Raw genomic sequence first — 19,222 nt, forward strand, 5'->3', positions numbered from 1 at the left:
GGAACTAGTCTGAATTGGTAACGATGATTGTAGGTAAAAATACATAATCTTGATGGTATTCATAATGGAGTTATATTGATTCACTTTGAGAAATTGATTCCAGTTATTACATGCTTTAAGACTGCAAATGATTATAGCTACACTACCTAATGCAAAAATTATCTTCTAAAATTATCCATCTGTGGAAAAATTATTTTTTTTAAATCCGTAGGAACACTTTACACATTTTGTGCAGTTTGAGAAGCCCAAACATGTTGTGTATGACAATTTCAGATCTTGCCCTGTTATATATGTAAGTTTTGGGCTGGAGTTAGTGGAGGCATAAGTAAATTTCTGTTAGTAGAACCAAACAAGGCTTCATAAATATAAAAGCCTAGAACATTTTGGTAAGCTTGGGACTTTTTGTATATTGAGAATTTTGAAATGTTAGGGGAAAAATGCTATTAATGGACTATTAAGGGAATTTCTGATTAGATTTCTTTTATTTGACTGTCAGCATTTAAAACATGGAATGGAATATTTAAGTTCAGATCTGGTACAAGTACGGTAAATGATGAAATTCAGCAGAGTTTTTGTTGGTACAGCTTTTTGGCTGGAAGGTACCTAGCACTCAAAATAGAAGTAGGCTCACAACTGATATTATGGCATTTGCTTTCAAGAAATACGTGCTTCAACGTACAGGTGGAAAAGACATAAAAACGCCGCAGTCCGTCGGAGATAGGTGAAATGAGAACCTGTGTATAATTATAGGGCGAGAATGTGAAAAGACCACAGAATTAACTTAGCCCCAGTTAAAGTTCTGAGTGCTGAGTTTCCTGAAGGTGGGATGGGCTCAGCAGTGACAACGATGACAGGTGGTGGTGCCAGCAGCGGTGTGGAGAGCTGTGTCATTTCATGCTCGTTTGTCATCGACTCCATGGACCCTGAGCACCTTTGCCAGAAGCAAGCAGGGATCCAAGAATAATGTATCCATTGGCCAGTGGTGTGTGTAATTCCAAAAGGAACATACCAAAAATGCCAGCTGAAAGGGACAGGGTGGAAGTGAGGAACTGCAAGGAAATAGATAAGTGTACCTCAGCTAATGCTGGCCCTGCCATTGCAAGGGCTTCTAGAATTTTTTTGAAGAGAATGAATGATTTGAGTTTTTGTATGGTTTTTGTGGGGAGAAAAGGTCTTTTATTATTTTTTTCCCTAAAATAGTTTAGAACAAAGTGAGTTGTGTCAAGAAATAGCTGATAAAAGCCAGTAGTAATCTTGACAAACCACATCTAAACCAGAGCCAGTTTCCCCACCTTTTCTCCTCCCCGCCATCCCTCATGCTTGTGCCTCAAACTTACCATTTGCACCTGAGGAGTGGTAATCATATGTCTCAACCTTTTATCACCTAAATCCAGACCAGAAGGAAATAAATGTGGGCCAGAAAGGATAACCAAGTGTTGGAAATCTGAGAAAAGTTTGGAGACAGGATCTCAGGAAACTAGAAATCAGAGCTTTGATTGCCATAAGTTTTATTCAGCATGAAACATCATTCTGTAGTTTAAATTTCCTCTTTAAATCCAAATGAGCAGTGTAGAATTTGACTTTTGCTCATAAAAAGTTATGTTAAATTTATCATTGTAAGACCTAGTGTTCTGCCTAGCTTGAACTAATAAATTGGTGAAACCAAGTGCAAGCAAACCAAAAAACTGAAGAAATAACTTTGACATTTGTTCACCCCTGCATGCACACACCTCCAGCCAAAAAGAAGCCCAGTCCTGAAAACTATGTCTTCATTGCAGACTAAAGCAAAGCAGCTACTAGATGTGCTGGGGTTCTTTACCTATGGCAGAGCTGATTTCTGTGGCACAGTACACCAGTTAAAAGCACATAGCTAGCCTGAGAGCAAGTGTTTGACACATGTTCAGTGAAGATGGCAGTGTTTTAGTACATGAGGATTCAATTGTTGTTGCTTCAAGGTATAATGCAGCCCAGATGACTTTTAGTGGAGTAGTGCATATTAAAAACCAAACAAAAAATCATCAAACAATTCTTTCATACCTATTTTATTTAATTTAATTTCAATAGTTTACGTACATCAGCTACAGAGTCTACCAAGACTGCATCTTCTTTCAATTTAAATATTCTTGGTCTTTATTACTGTATAATACAATCAGCTTTCTCTTCACCCACAAAAATAATAAACAGAGAGACAAAAAAGCCCATGATACAGTAGTGTACTGATAGTTTTCACCCCCATATTACTCCAAAAGAGAATGCTTTTTTGATCGGTGCATGAAGGGTTCCTGAAACCCAAACATGCTCCAACATGATGAAAGTTTTATTAGTTTTTTTTCCTTAAATACAGATGTATATGCAATCTCTTAAATGAAAAAACCCAACACCCCCCACCCTAAAAAACAAACCCTGAAAACAAAAGCCAGACATAACGCCATGTCTGGTGCAGCAGGGTGTCCCATATGTGCTTTGTCATAGAAATGAAAGAAATGTATGTATGAATATGTATATGTATGTATATATGAATGAGGTCTTGCAAGAGAGAGGTGACTTGGAGCAAGACCCAGAGGTGGATTGTGATTGCTTTGGTAAACTCTTCTGGAGGATGATTCTGGTAGGTTCACCTATTGTTGTTCTTAATTCATGCAGAACATCTGTGAAACAAGAGTCTGACCTGCCTGATAAACTCTCTGTAGTAGAGGATGGTTGCTCTGGCTTGATCCCTAAAATTTCCATCAGCAGTTTTGAGGAATGTTCAAGTCAGTTTAGTTCCATTACAGGGATGCCCACCCTGGTCAAGTAGTACCACATGCAACATCTCATCTGATTTCCCCCTCTTGGGAACGATCATGGATTGCATAGTATTGTTTGTTGTGTCTGTCCATCCATGGACCTTCTGATGTCCACTTTCTGCACTTCATATCCAAGAGCTGCCTCAGACTGTGGCACATCCGTGCACAGGTATGTTGACCTTCAGAGCACTCTGCTTTGTCGTGACAATAATTTTGGGGATGTGGTACACAGTCATGTGTAACAGCTTATGATGAAGCCTTTCTGCAAATCTGCAGGCTGGAAGAAGCTATTTCATGTTGTTCTCAGACCACATGGGCTAGTGAAGAGTTCACTACTGGCACATTTCTAACATAGGCAGCTGCACTGAGCAAATACACATATGCATACAGTGCTGAACTGATTATAGGTCTTGGCAAAGCCCTCCTGGAAGAGAGCTGGTGATATGTCATTGTAACAATGATGAAGATCCAATCCATCATGTATGAAAATGAGATTCTCTTTGGTGTAATTAAAGGATCAGATATCTCAAATACAAAAGAATATGTATAAGTAATACATGGAAAAATATGAAGGGCACAAAAATGCCATAAACTAAATGGAAAAATGTAATATAACTTGCAAATGTCTTTGGAATGCGTCTACAATAAGAGCAAAATGGATCAGTCTAAGTTAAGACACTTTTTTATTGCCAATAAGAAAAACATTATTAAAGAGCTGGTCCAATATCAAAATGGCATTTAAAAAGCATACAGTTACCTGTATATAGTTTTTATTAGCTTTCAAGTTTCTTCCATTGAGTTGTTAATGGTCCTTTTAAGAATTATGGTTCTGTAAGTGAATGGCTCACAGTGTCAGTACTTCTGCTGCTCTGCTTTGTGCTGCATAAAAGAGAGATATTTTTCCCCATCAAATATCTGGTTTTATTTCCCCATCATGATTTAGTAGAAAATTTGAAGGAAGAAAAATATTAAAAAACAACCAAAAAATCAAATGAAAATGCAACCTCTTTATATTGAGCTTATGGTCACATAAAAGGCCATTGTGAAGAAAAAAGCCCAATATTACATAAAAGCTTTTACCTGTATTACTACTATTAACATGACTATCATACTGGTACTTGCTTATAGTGTACCTAATAACTGGTGTGATTACTTCCTCTGGAGCATCTTGGCCTCTTCATCTTATGCATTAAGCTGCAGGTAAAAAATTCCTAGTCTGACAGTTTGACTGATCGAGCTCTGTGCAGTGTTTTGCACCAACCTGAATCAAGTGCTGCGCTCTGGATCCAAGTACAGCATGGATCTCATCCCTTATCATCCCCAGAAGCTCAGAAGCTTACCTTGTGTGCTTGACACCTGAATTTCATAAACTTTTTGTCCATCTCTTAATTTATTTATTAGACTTTTTTCCTGGATTTTTTTTCTGTTTCCCTCATGTGTGGAACCACTTGCTCTAGATAGTCATCCATAATCTGGTGTGAAAGTAGGACTGTGCATCACCAGCTTGCTGAGAAAATAACTTGTTTTCATGAATTGTCTATGATTTTCATGTTTTTACTTGTTATCTGTTCTACACATCAACCTCCTGACTATAGTTTTAATTTTCTGTAGTGTATCTCGGATTTTTCAGAGGGAAGCATTGTATGTGTGTGCTGGGAAGTGCTATGGCAAAAGGCAGTACTGTGAAACAGCATTAGAGTTGAGATATATTTATTCTTGTGAATACTAAGGGTGGGGATGTGATGAAATGCCATGCAGAAAAAATTATACCAAAGACCTGATGTTTTCCCAGACAAAATGCAGTCCCAGTTTTTTTGAGTCCCTGTCTTAAGTAAACCTTTGCATGAAGCTTCGGTGTTAGAGGTTGAGTGAGGCTTTCTTTAACTCTGCCTCAGAGCTCTGCTGACCTGGTTGCACTGCATTTTGCTCCAGAGACCTCTGGCTCACCCCAGGCATTCAATGCAGCCGAAAGTATGAGCAAACCTCAGCAAGCAGCATTGAAACTTCCTGTAAGACTCGAGAAGTTGAAGATTGCCATTTCTGCTTCACAGAAAAGCAGGCATAGCTCAGCCCTGGGCAGCTCAGGTGTGCTCAGTGTAACCCCAGGCTCCTCTGCTGGCTGCAGGATCAGCTGCCCCTCTCCCCATCAGGCCATGGCATGGCTCAAATCCTCTTTCCTGGCTAAACATCTTGCTAGAGGCATGGCAGCAGCACCTTGCACTCCTCCACAACCAGGGGGATGCAAACAAAGATGTTGCACAGCCCTGGCCAGGAAAATCGGATTTCTGACAGCTCATAGGTTAGAAGTCTATGTGTTTTGAATTATGTTTCCTTGTTTAGGGTTTGGGTTTTTTTTCACTGGCTCCTGACATGTATATGTTATGCTAAGTGGCTTCAATAGGAAATGAGAGTTTCCCAAGGCTTGGAATCATCAAAGTGTGTTCTGATGGCCAGCTAGACTCATATGTTTGCATTTGTTTTTCTGTTTTGTCTTAGGATTTATTAGTGGATGACAAATAACAGACCTTGGTTGTCCTGAGATTGTCTCCTTGTTCTTTTTTATGTCTGGATGTACAGCTGAGGTATGGTTTGAGAGAGATGGAGAAGAGCTGATAAATGGTTGCTCTAGGGCTACATGATAATGATGATCTGATTGTGCCAGTCAGTGAAACATCTCAGGGTTGTGTCACCCTGAAACCACTGGGGCAGGAAGGAGCCAGGAGGGTGGCTGGCTGTGAGATAAGGCTGTTAGCAGAAGGATTGCCTGTAAGGCATAAAACACTGATAAACCAGAAGGCTCTCCTGCTACAGGGAGGCTGTTGAACCTTGCTTGTTACAGAGAGTATTTTTTTTTCTGTATATGACAGTGCACAGATGATAATTTCCATATGTAGCACTTTACCCTTCTACCCAAACAGTCCTGGGGATAGCTAGCCTGGTGATTCAATTTGAAAAATCCTTTTGATTCAAATAAATGAATGAAATTATTTGGCAGACAAAATGCAAAATATGCAAGTTCTTTAGCCTATAAATCAAGTCTTGGTGGATGTTTGTAAGTGCAGTGGATTAAAAATGCTGGAAAATTAAAATTGCTGCACCTTAAAATGTTGGGGATCTGGTAGTGTAAGGAACTTTTCTAACAGATGCATGTTTGAGGCATTGTCTGTCCATGATCTATAGGCATGAAGCATTTCTGGAGGAAATTGTTGACATTTAAGATGCAGCAGAAAGCACTGATACTGAACCAGATCTTGTTTGACATGAAAATGCTGAAGAAACTGAAGAAGTCTGCAATTTGTGTGGCTTCTGAGAAAATTCCTGTGAATGTTCAGTTTAACTTGACAAGGTTTTCAATCATCAAGAAAAAAATCATTTGACCCCAAAATCAATCTGAAGCTGAAGTTTATAAAATATCTAGAACTTAGGGCTATGACAGTGAGAAATTTGAATGGTTTAATGCACTTGTTATGTGAAGCATATACATATTTGCTGCCTGAAATATAATTTGTATAATTTGTATAATTGTTTAAGTATAAAAGGAGTACCTTTGATATCATTGGGTTTTTTTTTTTTTAATAATTAATCCAGTCCACGTAAAAAGAAACATAAAAAGGTGGAAACCAAAAAAGGGGAAAAGGAAGCAAATCGTGTACCAGAAAAGGGAGTTTTTCTGGAAGGAAACCTTTCGGAGAGATGAGCAGGCAGCTCCAAGCCTGTTCAGTGGGCACAAGGGCTGCGGGCAGGAGAGGATGTGGATGCAATGTGATTTCAGGAAAGTTATGCAAACTTCAGGAAAGTTACGCATGGCCCTGGAACCAGAGGTTTAGAGGGATTTGAAGTGTCTTCTGGAGAATTAATACAACTCCTGTGTGTTTGTAGACAATTTGTGTCTGTGCCCACAGGGTACTGTGCCCATCGCAGGATTTAGGTTGACCTGAGTGGTGCTGAGGCTGGGCTGCTGGCCTAGGCTGCCCGTGCTTTCTGTCTTCCTCCATTGGGAAGAGAGCTCTGAAGAGGAATTCCTTACAGCTGTCATGCCGAGCAGAGAGTTGGCAGCATTGCTGAGCACAAGGCCTTTCCCTAAACCCCCCTCTGTTTTGGGGCCAAGCACCTCACGCTGTGCCATTCAGGGTTCACTGCTCTGACCTGGGTGACAGGAGCATCTGCTTCTATATCATAGAGCTTGATAGTGGGAGGCTGGGGGAGAATAGCAGTTTATTGTATAAAGCAGTGTGTCGAGAGTCACTGATGAAGAGATTAGTGATCTCATCTTGGTCAGGATCTCTAGGGTAGAGAAGTACGTTTCAATTGCTCATGTAAAACTCAGCAGTGTGGACAGGCTGGATGAAACACTGTTTCTCTTCTAATCCAGACCTGGCTGTGACTTGGCAGCAAGGACTTTCTCTAATTGCAGAAGAAGGTACAGTTAATAAAAAAATAAAGTTTCCAAGACCTCAAGTGGATACTTTTTTAGTTTTCCTCAGTCCAGCTGTAGGTTCTCTGTTTTACATGACTCTTGAATCTCTCATCATAAAGAGCCCTTCTTGTGCTAAAGGTGTGAAACTTATGGATTTCAGATCACCTTTCTGCCTCTCCTAGCTGTCCAGGTAGAAGGATTGCTGCCTGAGTTCTCGCTCAAAGTGCTGTCCCACACAATGAAATCCTGTCTATCTGCCTTCAGAGCACTGTGGACTTTAAGCCAGGCATAATCTGTTTCCTGACATTTGAGTCTCATTAATTGGGTTAACAAGATGCTATCAACCCTCCATACTTATGTAAATAGAACCTGCTAGCAAAGATCTTAATGGCACCTGATATATCACACTGCCTTTACATCTATCAAGAGGTACCACTGCAGGAGTCACTTCCAAAAGCAGGTTGTGTTCTTGGTCCCATGAGTCCCTTTATAAGCTGTAAGAAATGCTGGTGGTCAAGGCCGACTGTTCAGATGTCTTTCAAGTGTCTCACTGGTGACCAAATCTCACTTTGTCAAGATGACAAATGACTTGTGCATACCCTGTTCACCTTCGAGCTTCGCTCTGATGTCAGCTCCATTTACTTGTCAGAAACAGGTATTTTTTTTACTTCCCGCAGTGCAAGTGGGGCAAGGGAAAGGAAGGAGTGAAGGGAACACAGGCTGAGGAAAAAAAACTTGCTTCTATGGCTTCTATTCAATGTATTATTATAGTTGCAATTTGCAAGGTTTGGACATACCAGAATCTGTTTGTTTGTACATGTGCATGACAGAAAGAAGGGAATTTGCTTTTCAGAAGTGAGAACTGTCCCTGCAGGGCTACGATTATGCAAAAACATGTTTTAACCACGGGATTTTTCAAGAAGAAAGTGGTTGTGTAAGATGAGTTTCTTATTTTGGACAGCAAATTTTTTCCAGAGCAGCATGTAAAAATAAGTGTTTAATTAACAGGGTCTACCCAGAGCATGGGGCATTGTGCATGTGTCTGCACTAAAGAGCTCGAGTCAAAGCTCTGAGCTCTCATGGGTGGTTTCATTGACTGCAGTGGTATTGTTATGTGGCTAAGTGATCACTGCTGTGATTGAGGGCTGTTACATCTCACCCAAAAGCAGCCATGGCCAGGCCACAAAATATGGTCAAAGTCAGCTCAAGGACTGTGAAAGTGACATTGACAGCTTTGGCTTTTAGTTTCTTCTCAATGACTTCCATATCGCTTTTGCTTAGTCCACAAGTCAGAATATGCTTTTCCTCCTATTAGCTACAGTGTTGGCTGAAGTTTTGAAAGCACAATCTTACTGAATTCAGCAGTGTGATTTATCACAACAAAGGAAAGCTTATTCTACCTTTCTTCTTTGCATCTGATGGAAGCAAAGAAGTTTCAGTAGGTAGGAAGTGGAAACACCCAGAAGTGAGATGTGTCAAATTAAATATCACGGTGTCATAAGCTTTTCTGACTAATTCTCCCAAGACCTTGAGCCTTCCTTTGCTGGCAGCAGCTGGATGAAGGCATCTTGAGAGGGATGGACCCAGGATTACCACAGCCCCTACAAGATTTTACTGCAGCCAAGCAGCAGTTGCAGCAAAAATGAGTGTGGCTTTGCGAGTTGAAGGCAGCATTAAAAGACCCTGAAAGCTTTTGCCTTCTCTGGGGGGTCCTGCCTGAAACATTCCTTTTCCTTGTCTCTTCCCGCTCTTCTCTGTGCTGACCGACAAGTTGAAGGCTGTGCCTTCTCTCTGCAGACTCTGCTGTGAATAACCTTTTTTTATTTTCTAAAACCACTGCGTAGCACGGGCAAGATCACGTAAGAAAACAAATTCAGGGTCAGTTCTCAGTTTCCTTGCAAGTTCATTAAAACAGCAGTGTCTGGAGGCCTTTTGCCTAAATAATTTCATAATAGAAAACAGACTCTCGTTGCTTCTTTCTTTTGGGCTACTATTTTTATTTGGTTGTTGTTCCTCAAGCGTTTTGGTCCTATTTCAAAACTTGCTTCAATTAAATGAAGAGACTGGTTTTTTGGTGCTTTCCGGTTTAAAAGCTGTACAGCAAAAACTTCTAGGAGTCCTCTGGATTATGAAGCTACGATTGACAGGGATTTTCCTCTCAAAATAACATTAGGAAACCCCAAAGTGTAGCTTAAACGTTTGAAAGAAAATAAAAAAACCCTCCCCTTTCTGTCCCCCAGCTGAGATCTCCTGTCGCTGCTTCTGGCATGCATCACATCTTTGAGGATACAGTATCATGAGAAAACTGTCACTTGGTGATGTATTAGGGTAATATATCATGAGAGCATCGTTTCTTTAGAGGATATGGGCAGTAAAAGACATGATTCTGGCCAGACAGAGCAGCAGGGGACCCTGCTCTTTTTCTTTCCTTTTCTTTAATCTAGCCCTGTTTTTGTGTTGTACAGGAGTGAGTTTCTTCATGGGATATGACTTGTTGCAGAGTAAGTTAGGAGGCCCATTGGGCTTTTTAAAGTCTTTAAGAAGTACATGGCCTCAAGGGCTGCTTTGTTCAAAGTTTTTAGAACAGACTGAAGCCCAAAACTACAGCATTTGCCACTGCTGAAATCTCCAGTGTAAAGACTGAGTAAGCAGGCCTCAGACAGAGAAGGTAATAAAGATGCAATGACAGGTAATTATTGTTTGGATAATATATTTGTAGATTTAGCCTATCAAATTGTGATAAAATGATAATTATTTTAAAAGCAGTCTGTATTTATTTTTAATACATGTCAAAGAAATTTTAATTCACAACATTAGAAGAAAAAATACTATTGGTCAGTATTTCATCTCTAATAGAAAATGCAGTTACCAAAACCAAGAATTTTGAACTGATAGATTTGATTTTGAGGTGCTTTGATTTTGATGTCCTTTTTATTGTTTTAATGGCTTTGTTTATCTCTCATTGACATTATCTACCAGAAAATAGCAGTGTGTGTAGTACTGGGATAACATTAGTAAAGAAAGAAAAGCAGAATATTTTTAGGACACTCTTTTGATGGGCAGGGCTAATTTTTGAGATAAGCCACAACATGACACCCTGGCTTGATCTAAAATTTTGAATTAAAATAATTTAATAATTTATTTTAAACCATTGGTGTAACCTGCTTTCCCCTCTATCAAATCAACTGGATAATCCATGAGTGTCATCTTCAGTGATTTTTAGGAATAGAATTTATTTTGGGTGTTTTCAGAAAAATTTTCTTGGCAGACTTCTCCTGCTCCAAGCCATCCTATGGCACTTAAGGGTGACCAGTGTGCTCCAGGATACACTCAGGACAGCAATGCTGTTCCACATCTGCTGACTTCAGCTGTGTTTGGTGGACCAAGCTCAGACAGCAGAAGCTTTTATGGCCCTCAGCTGCCCATCACTTCTCTGGGAGAATGAATTCTCCACCAGCTTCTGTCAGGGTAAACCAGACAGGACCAGGCTGGACCTTGCTTTCAGCATCACCCATTTAGCTGAAAATGGGCTGGGTAGTAATCATCCATAAGGCTTTTCTGACTGATCTGAGTACCTGTGAACATTCAACAAGGGGTAGATCATAAACTCACAGGGCTGGGTCAGTGAGCTTTTACAGCAGCATGGGTACAGGTTTGCAGCTGGAGCTTCAAATCAATAGGTATTGCCTATGATTACATTTTTCTTAGGTATTGTAATCAGATTTAAGTAATTGATAATTGAGTCAAACTCTTACTTGATAAAGTACAAACATAATCCTGTGAATTAAAATTCACAGAAAAACATGTGAATCTTAAAAGTGTGCATCATGAAACATGAAGGCGTGGTCTCCCACAGGAATCCCTGTGTGTAACCCTTCCTTGAAATCTGGCTCCTGGATTACTGTGGGTGTTTTCTTTACTACGGTATGAACTGCTGGGAACTTGTGAAGGCCCTGTCTCTTTTGCTAGAAGACTGCCATGCTATTCTGCTGACAGGTAAAGAGTGTTGCCTATAATTGTGCAGCTGAAGAACTCTAATCTGAAGCTGCTTGGATGTTGAGGTAGAGACAGGGAGACTGAGAGCTACATGGTCTGGATCCTGCTCTGGCTTTCTGACTGAAATGTCAGTCTGCAGTTACAGTAATTCTGTCTGGCCATGTCTGCCTTGTCCCTGAGCTCACTGGAGCAGGGATGTGCTGCAAAATGTTTGATGTTCTGGGACCCTGACCTCAGCTTCAGTCTAGGTATTAATGCCAGCAAATGTAGGAGGAAGAGATGGTGCTTTCTTTTCACCAAATGCTGGTGCACAGGGCTGTCAGGGAGTGTTGGGATTGCAGCAGGCCACCAAGGTCACTTTCCTTGTGCTGGTGTACATCATTAAGCACAGTAAAAAAAAAAAAAAAAATCTGTTCAGACTGTAAGGGGTTGTGAGTGATTTGTCCTGAATCACTTGCACATACTCATGTCTTCCTCACAGCAGTGGGGAATACCCATTTGAAGTGAAATTTGGTGTCATCTTTCAGCAGGGCCCTTGTTTTAATCATCTTTCCTAGGGAGCAGGGAGAGCTCGAATTATGAAGGGGGATGGTTGGTGCTGGCTGAGCATCACCACAGGGAAGGCTGCAGCCCCCTCCTGCTCACCCTGAGAGGCCAGATAAGGTAAACAGATTACAGGGATCAGGGGGGAAATCAAAGGCTACTGAGTGGTCTGCTCAAAAAAGAAAGAAACACTGTGAACTGAACTAAAATACTGTCACTTGTATCTAATGCAGTTCATGCTGAAATTGTGGTCCTGTTCTGCCACAGGCAAAGACCTAATGCTGAAGGTACTGAAGTGTTTGTTTGACTTCACTCCTGTGAGTTGTCCCATTACAATTTTACGTGCTTAAAATAATGGGACCTTTCTCTCTCTTGGTGAAGCATATGCCTTGGTGTTTGTAGGGTTATGTGGAGAGAATGCTACCATTTTCCCGAGAACAAACATAATTTCATAGGAAAATATTTTTTTCACCTTGAATTTAGAAATGCATTTAGTGTGCTAAACTACTTTTTACTGTACTCACAAAATTTGTGTTGCAAGAGAAAGAAACCCCAGCAGATGATTGGAAGGGAATAAGGGAAATGTGACCGTATCCTCATCTCCCTCATCTTGACAGTGATTCAAGGGTCTGCAGACATCTCTCCTTGAGGAGTGGTGTCTCCTGCCTGAAGCCTAACGGTGTGGCTCTTGCTCAGGTAGAGAAATGCTCATGGAAGACAGCAGTCCCACAGCTTTAGCAGGGATCTCTTGCTTGCATCAACTCTGGTTTGTAAATTGGGCCTGAGACAGAGTTCCAGGCAGGAGTGCCAAAGAAGCAAGGGTGCTATTTTCAGAAAGAGCCTCAGGTTTTGTCTAGACCATGAGTTGAGCATGTGTCTGAGCGTGTTCTCGAGTTCAAGCTGGCCCAACATCGGGGCTGTTTGCACATAAACATAGGTGCAGGCACAGGCCTGGGACTTCCCTGCTTTGCTGAGGGACAGAGCCTGTGGCCAGTGCTGGTCCCGACTTTGGCTCCCGTGGCCTGTGTGGTGTGAGTGTGGCTTCTTGTGTGCTTGAGAGGATGCTCTGGCTGTGTGCAACACCTGGCAGAGAGCCCAGCAGCGTGGCCTAAGAACATGGGGATCATGGCACGTGGCAGGGGCCGGCGTTGGAGCCTGCCCTTTGCCTTGCGGTGGAGAGGCTGCCCATGTGAATTGAATACACTTGTTTCATTAATTTTAAATGGCTCTTTCTTCTCCTAAGGCCACATGTGTGTATTTGAAAGCTCCATCCCATATTCCTCGGGGGCAACTTTTGCCATTGTTTGAAAATTGTTATTGTTTTCATGGGTGATCCCACAGCCTTCTCCTAGCAGAAACTTAAGGACACCCTGAGCTGCTTGGTGAGGAGTCTTATCAGAATTACCAGCATGAATTACCAGAATTACCATGAATAGTGGTAAAAAATGAATGTTTTCAGGATTAGTCATTAATGGTAGTTGGTATTCCTACCTAATCTCTCTGTCTTGCTTTCATTATTTTTCTCTCCACAGCATTTTTTTGGTTAAATGAAAGTTTAAGTAACATTTTTCCTATTCAGTATAAATAATTAATAACCTCAGGGTATTAGAAATGCAGCGCAAGCTTCCTAAAAGCATTTTCAATACATAAAAAGAAAGAAAGAAAAACAACCCCAGACCATCATTGTGGACATCTGTCCCCCTGAGAAACCACATCTTCAGTGTCTTCTGCAGCCAGCCGTTACAGCACAAGAGTGGGCTCAGGATACCATCGATGGAAGCACTCCTTGGTACAGTCCTGAATAAACGAAGCAGACTCCTATTTTGCTTTCTTTTTCTTTCCTTTTTTTTTTTTTTTTCCTTCTTGAAGCCAAATCCAGGTTGAAAAGAGCCATCCTCCTGGTGGCTGCTGTGAGCCGGCAGGAGTCCAGTGGGGAACCCTGTAGAAAGTTGGCCGTGGCTTCCAAGCTGTGGTTTGGCACATATCCTCTCCAAGATCTCTGCCAAATATTCAGACTCCTTTTTAGTGTGTGGGGGTTTTTTTTCTTTCCTTTTCATGTTGGCATTTTATTTAGCTGTACCATATGAGTTTAAGGCTGTTAGTTTGATGTAATTTGTCACCAGAATGGGCTGTTTTGTGTGGGGTTCTTTGATGGAAGGTAAAAAATATGAGGTGTATGTAAAAACTGAACAAATTGCGTTGAGGGGAGGTTGTGGTAAAGGTAACGTGAAGCAGTAGCAATGATATTGGGTCTGGTTAGTGTATCTCTCTTGTGTGGGAATTTGACATCACCTCTGCATGCCTACTTAAGGAGATCCTTGGTTCTCTTTGGAAAAGTGTGGGAGAGGGGAGAAGCATGGACACCCAACAAAATTTCTGATCTTTTCCCCAGATGCATTAAAACACAAGTTCTCCACAGCTGGGCTTGGTGAGTGCAGTGAGGAGTCCAGGGTGACCCTCCAGCACTCCCCTAAATTTTCCTTTTCAGGGAGTCTGGGATCCAGAGTGAGCCCTTTGCTGAGCTGAGCACTGGCTGGGGAGTTGCGTCAGATGCGGGAGCATTGTTCTGGATCAGCCTGACCTCTTTTAAAAAAATACCCGTTTTTCCAACACTAATAGAAACCTTAGCTGAGGTTCTCTCCCTTTCTGTGTGTGTGCCTGAGCACTAAATTAAAAAAAAAAAAATCCCAGATGTGAATCTATAAACCATCTGTTTAAAATAACTATTGTGCAGGACTGTAATTAAAAGTTATTTATTATGAATCTTGGGATCCTATTATGGATTTGACTGACTCCCAGCTTTCTGACTTAGCAAAGGGTTTATGTATTTATGGGCCATGTGTCTCTTCCGCACTTCTTGGTGCCAGAGTGCATGTCCTTTAAACAAAAGGGAAAAAAAATCCCCTACCCTCCCATAACTGTTGGCTTCTGACTGTTGCCGTCTAAGAAGTTTTCTCTTAAGAACAGCAAAATTCAAAGTATCTGAGAGCTTTCAACAGATTCAGAGACACTGTTGACAGCCCAGATGGAGGCTTGGTAATGCAGCTCTTCTGCATGCAGCTACTTAGCCACTCTCTAAATGTATGGCTGGGACAAGTAATGAAATGTTATGGTTACTGGGGGTAGGAGGGGACATAACTGGGGGTAGGAGGGGAGGAAAGGATTTGTTGCTCAAGTCCCATTTGCTCTCAGCCTCCACTTTGCCCTTGTGAAATGGGAGGGGAGGAGACAGCAGAACTGAAACAAGCAGATGGATAGTAGACATTAAGAGCAGTGTTTTGGGCAACTGGGTGAAGGGAAAAACCCAGCCTCCAGATGACAATTACTCTTTTGTTTTATTTTTGTACTTTTACACCCAGTGGACCCAGGAGATCTGCACTGGATAATGCCTGACTGCAATAGACTAAACAATGATTTACCAGCCCTGCTTTATCTGCTGCAGGCCTGTGATGGATCAGCATGGTACATTAACCCTTTCCTCCACATCTGCTGACCTTGTTTTCCACAAGATACAACACTGAGATAAAACAGCAGGACTTTTTTAGAAAGAATTTTGGGATAATAGTAATAATAGTAGTAGAAGCTGTAGGAGGATGCACTTCCCTGGAGTTACGTTCATCTCTTCTTACTTCAAGAGGGATTTTGCCAGGAGGACAATGCCAGGGCAGCAATATGTTGCAATTGGGGCTCTACTGTGTGCTTTTTTTCACCAGAAGACCCCACAAGGAGTGGTGGGGCTGCAATCCTGAGCAATGCTGTACCTCACACCCTGGAAGAGTGGCCCAGCCCTGATGGCAGGGAGTTAGGCAGCATGGGACGACATGTGAAACAGCCTGTTTTGGGGCTATGGCAGGCTAGAGAGGATGAACATCAGCTGTGCAAATCCTACTCTGTTTTAGTGCTTAGCTGCTCTTCTCTTGTGTGCTGGCAAAGATTGGCTCTATTTACCTGGGATACATGGAGCTGTCCTTTAAGGCAGGAGGAGCTTGCAGCTTCTCCTCCAAGCAACAGAGCTAACCTTCCATTTTAATTTGGGGAAAAAAAAACCCAAAACAAAAGAAACAAAACAAAAGAAAAACCAAACAAAAAAACCCCAACAGCAAAAAAGTGCAGTGGGTGATGAGTGTGGCACCTCCTCCCTACCTTTCAGCACTGTGCTGTAATAACTGAGCTTTGAGTCAGTGATCCAGATTTGCTGCCCTCCACATCCAGAGGCAATTCAATGACTCATCTCCTGCTTTCCCCACAAGTGCCCTTGCTGTAAGAACCAGTGACTTGTGGGGGCACGAAGAACAAGCCCCTTTCTCCTGAAGCTGGGCCACTAAACAGCCAATAGTTCAAAGCCTACTGAGATAAAGGAAATGTGGATCTGTAGCCTACTGCTTAAGACAACCTCTAGGGGGAAACACCCTTCAGGTCCTGTCACTGCACTGTGGGCCACTAATATTCTTCATGTGGAACAGCTGCTTAATGCAAAACAGCCCTTGGCATCAGCACATGAATTCCAAAATCTTCCCCCCCAGAAAACCTGCTAAACTAGCAGCTTTGCTGGTGATAAGGAAAGAAGAGCAAATTTGGCTGGCCCCCTGGGATGGCCCAGTGAGACCAAGCTCATAATTGGAGAGAATTTTTCTGATTTTAGCAATGTGGGGGAAACAGGAGGCTTCTACTGGGAACAGTAACTAGCAGGTATCTCCTGTTTGAAATATATGTGTTGGGATCATCCTCAGGAACTCCTTGCATTGCCAAAGGGAAGATACCATGTTAGGATGTACCTGAGGGCAGAAGGAGGCAGACAGCACTCAGGGAAGAATTTGCCTGGGAAGCTGGGCTGCATGAGGAATTTGCCTTAGGAGTCCTCTGGGAACCAGGGAATTAAAAGAAAAAACAACAGAGCTCTGTTTTTTTTTTTTTTTTTTTTTTGTCCCTCTTGCTGCCATCTGCAGCAACAATGTTGTCCTTGAAGAGGGAGTCCAATGGGCAGCTGCCCACTGTCCCCCCTTGCACACACCCAGCCCAGCCAGGTTGGATCTGAAGGTCACTGTGCTTCTCTCAGAGGTGCACGATGCATGCTGCAGCTGGATGAGCCATGTGCTCCACAGGAACAAACTCTAAACTGGGTTTTGCCCCTCCCTCACACCCACTTTCACCAGGCAGAAGACCTTCCCACTGATAAAGGTAGTGGGGCTGACAGGCTTATTAAATCTTTCCTTAAGCAAACTCATTAGAGAGAATCTTAGTAGAACCCTTTAAAATACAGACTGTGGTTGAGTTGGTAAGTTTGGTTCTGCTGCCCTTCAGCAGACTTTATGAAGCACCATGTTCCTGCAAAGGGAATCAAGATTCCACTGAGCGCTTTAAAAGAGAAATTGAACCACTTGAATTCCGTGTCGTGGCTGCTTTGTGCCAGTCCAGAGCTACAGACCAGCCATAAATTCAGCTTAACCTGCTGGTTAAATTGCATTTATGGTTGCTCTGCAGTGCTGGAGTGATGCAGAACAGCCAGCACTGCAGTGACCTGGCTTTTTACAGTAATGGTTTGTGTTGCTGCAGCTGCGCTTTAGGACCTGATTCTCATTTGCTGATTTCACACTGTCTTGGTGAGAGTGAGTCCTCATTTACACTGATAAGACTGAAGTGCCTTTATAGCTCCCATCAGATCAGGCAGTGACTTTGAAGTAAATAAACCTCTGATTTTAGACAAAGGGCTGGAGTGTAATAAAAGCTGCGTGTTATTCTTCACAGGCACCTTGAATAAGGCCACAGGGAGCAAAGTAAAAAGACTGGAAAGCACAGCTTCTTTTTCTTGAGTTTTATGATTTACATTTTTCTAGCCCTTTGATTTTTTGGTCTCTAATTAAGTCATAAGATTGGGTGAGGTGGGTACTTGCGTGTTCTAGATGGCCACCTGTGTCACCTAATGAACTGAGCTACTAATTATAGGTGGAGGTCACTTCAGAGGGCCACTTTAACTAAGGAATTTGAAGTAGCAAAATTTTACTAAAAGAAACGCCGCAAGTATTTGTTTTCTGCACCTATTTAATGGCAGGGATAACCAAAAGGGTTGACACCACTGGGGCAAGGTAGGCAATATATGGAATATTTCTGCTGCCTGCTGTTGCACATCCTCTATTGACATTCCTTAATGTGGCCAATGTGCTCTTTGGCCTTGGGAAATCCTTGGCGTTTTGCCATTGCAAGATGACATTATAATGTACAGTGATTCTGTCTGCTCGTGGAATTTCATTGATTCTCAGCATTTTGGGGAGAAAGATGAATTACATTAATCATCTTGCCTGGTATAGTACACAGTAGCCTCTTTCAAAGAACCTCCAGGCAAAATTGATGTTCTGCAGTGGCAGAATTTTGTTTTCTCTGAGGTTACTGCCTTTTTCTCTGCTGTTTGTCTTTCTGTCACAGTGAGAAGTGATTCCTAAGTTGGGCAGTTTATGGGGTAGCTCTTCAACTCCCTGAGGATATTTTAACAAGCACATGATGTAGGTAGTTGTTAATTTAAGTAACATGGATTTCTTCAGTGCAGCACATGTTCTGTATGAGACTAGGCAGCAGTTATGAATTGCCGTCTAAGTGGGGTTTAAACACCATTTACTTGGGCTTCTGGATTATTCTAAGACTGTTTTCTACTGTGTTCCTTCAAGAGAAGAAAGATGCATTGAATCACAAGGACCTCACCTGAAGCAAAAGAGCAGGGTGCCACACTTCATTTTCTGAAATGCAAGAAATTGGGATTGGTTTGCTTGCAATAGCTTTTGTCTTTTTTTTTTTTTTTTTCAGAATAAGGAAGTGACGTGCAAAAGGGAGAAGTGTCCAGTGCTCTCCAAGGACTGTGCTCTCGTCATTAAGCAGAGAGGAGCTTGCTGTGAGCGTTGCAAAGGTGCCATTCCCTTCCTGTTGCTTTCCCTCCTTTTAAAAAGTTATCAGTGCACATTTAGGTTGCCAAAGATAGGAGTAAACTCACAGTTTCTCAGCTGGGACTTGGCTGTCACCAGAGGCTGGAAGAGGGCATTAACCATAATTGAAATAAATATCTTTGCAAAGCTGAGGGAAATAGATAAATTCACATATTTGTCCTGCAATTATTAGTCCTTGCACAGCAACTGTCCTTTAGAAATACATCTTTATTCTTCATTGCTATGTTGTTGATATTTTAGGAGTTCTAATTATATCAGACTTATTTTAGGTCAACATCAATGTAGTAGTAGTCACTAGTAGTCACTGGTCAGTAAGAATTTCTTTAGCTTTTTATCTGGTTGGACAGAATAAGAATAATTTCTGATAATTTCTGATAAGAATAACTTCTGATTAATAAAGAGCAGGGTAATTAATTATCCATGGCTATTCCTTTTTCTCCCCTTGAAAAGAAACAAACGAAGCAAATTTTATTCATTTTATTAAACATTTCCTGATTAAAACAATAATATTGTGGACATTTTTATGAAAGCTAAATAAGCAACAATCT

General features: G+C 41.7%; 1 protein-coding gene across 3 annotated transcripts in view; it reads left to right on the top strand.

Annotated features, from left to right (window-relative positions):
- Positions 1 to 19,222, top strand: part of BMPER (BMP binding endothelial regulator) — a 149,053-nt gene that overhangs the window by 8,150 nt on the left and 121,681 nt on the right. For all 3 annotated transcript variants that reach the window (XM_074540317.1, XM_005485862.4, XM_074540326.1), the window contains exon 3: positions 18,538 to 18,637. In XM_074540317.1, coding sequence (XP_074396418.1) covers positions 18,538 to 18,637 — 100 coding nt within the window. The remainder of the gene's footprint in view (positions 1 to 18,537; positions 18,638 to 19,222) is intronic.

Source organism: Zonotrichia albicollis, chromosome 1 (assembly GCF_047830755.1).
Source record: "Zonotrichia albicollis isolate bZonAlb1 chromosome 1, bZonAlb1.hap1, whole genome shotgun sequence".
NCBI classification, from domain to species: domain Eukaryota; kingdom Metazoa; phylum Chordata; class Aves; order Passeriformes; family Passerellidae; genus Zonotrichia; species Zonotrichia albicollis.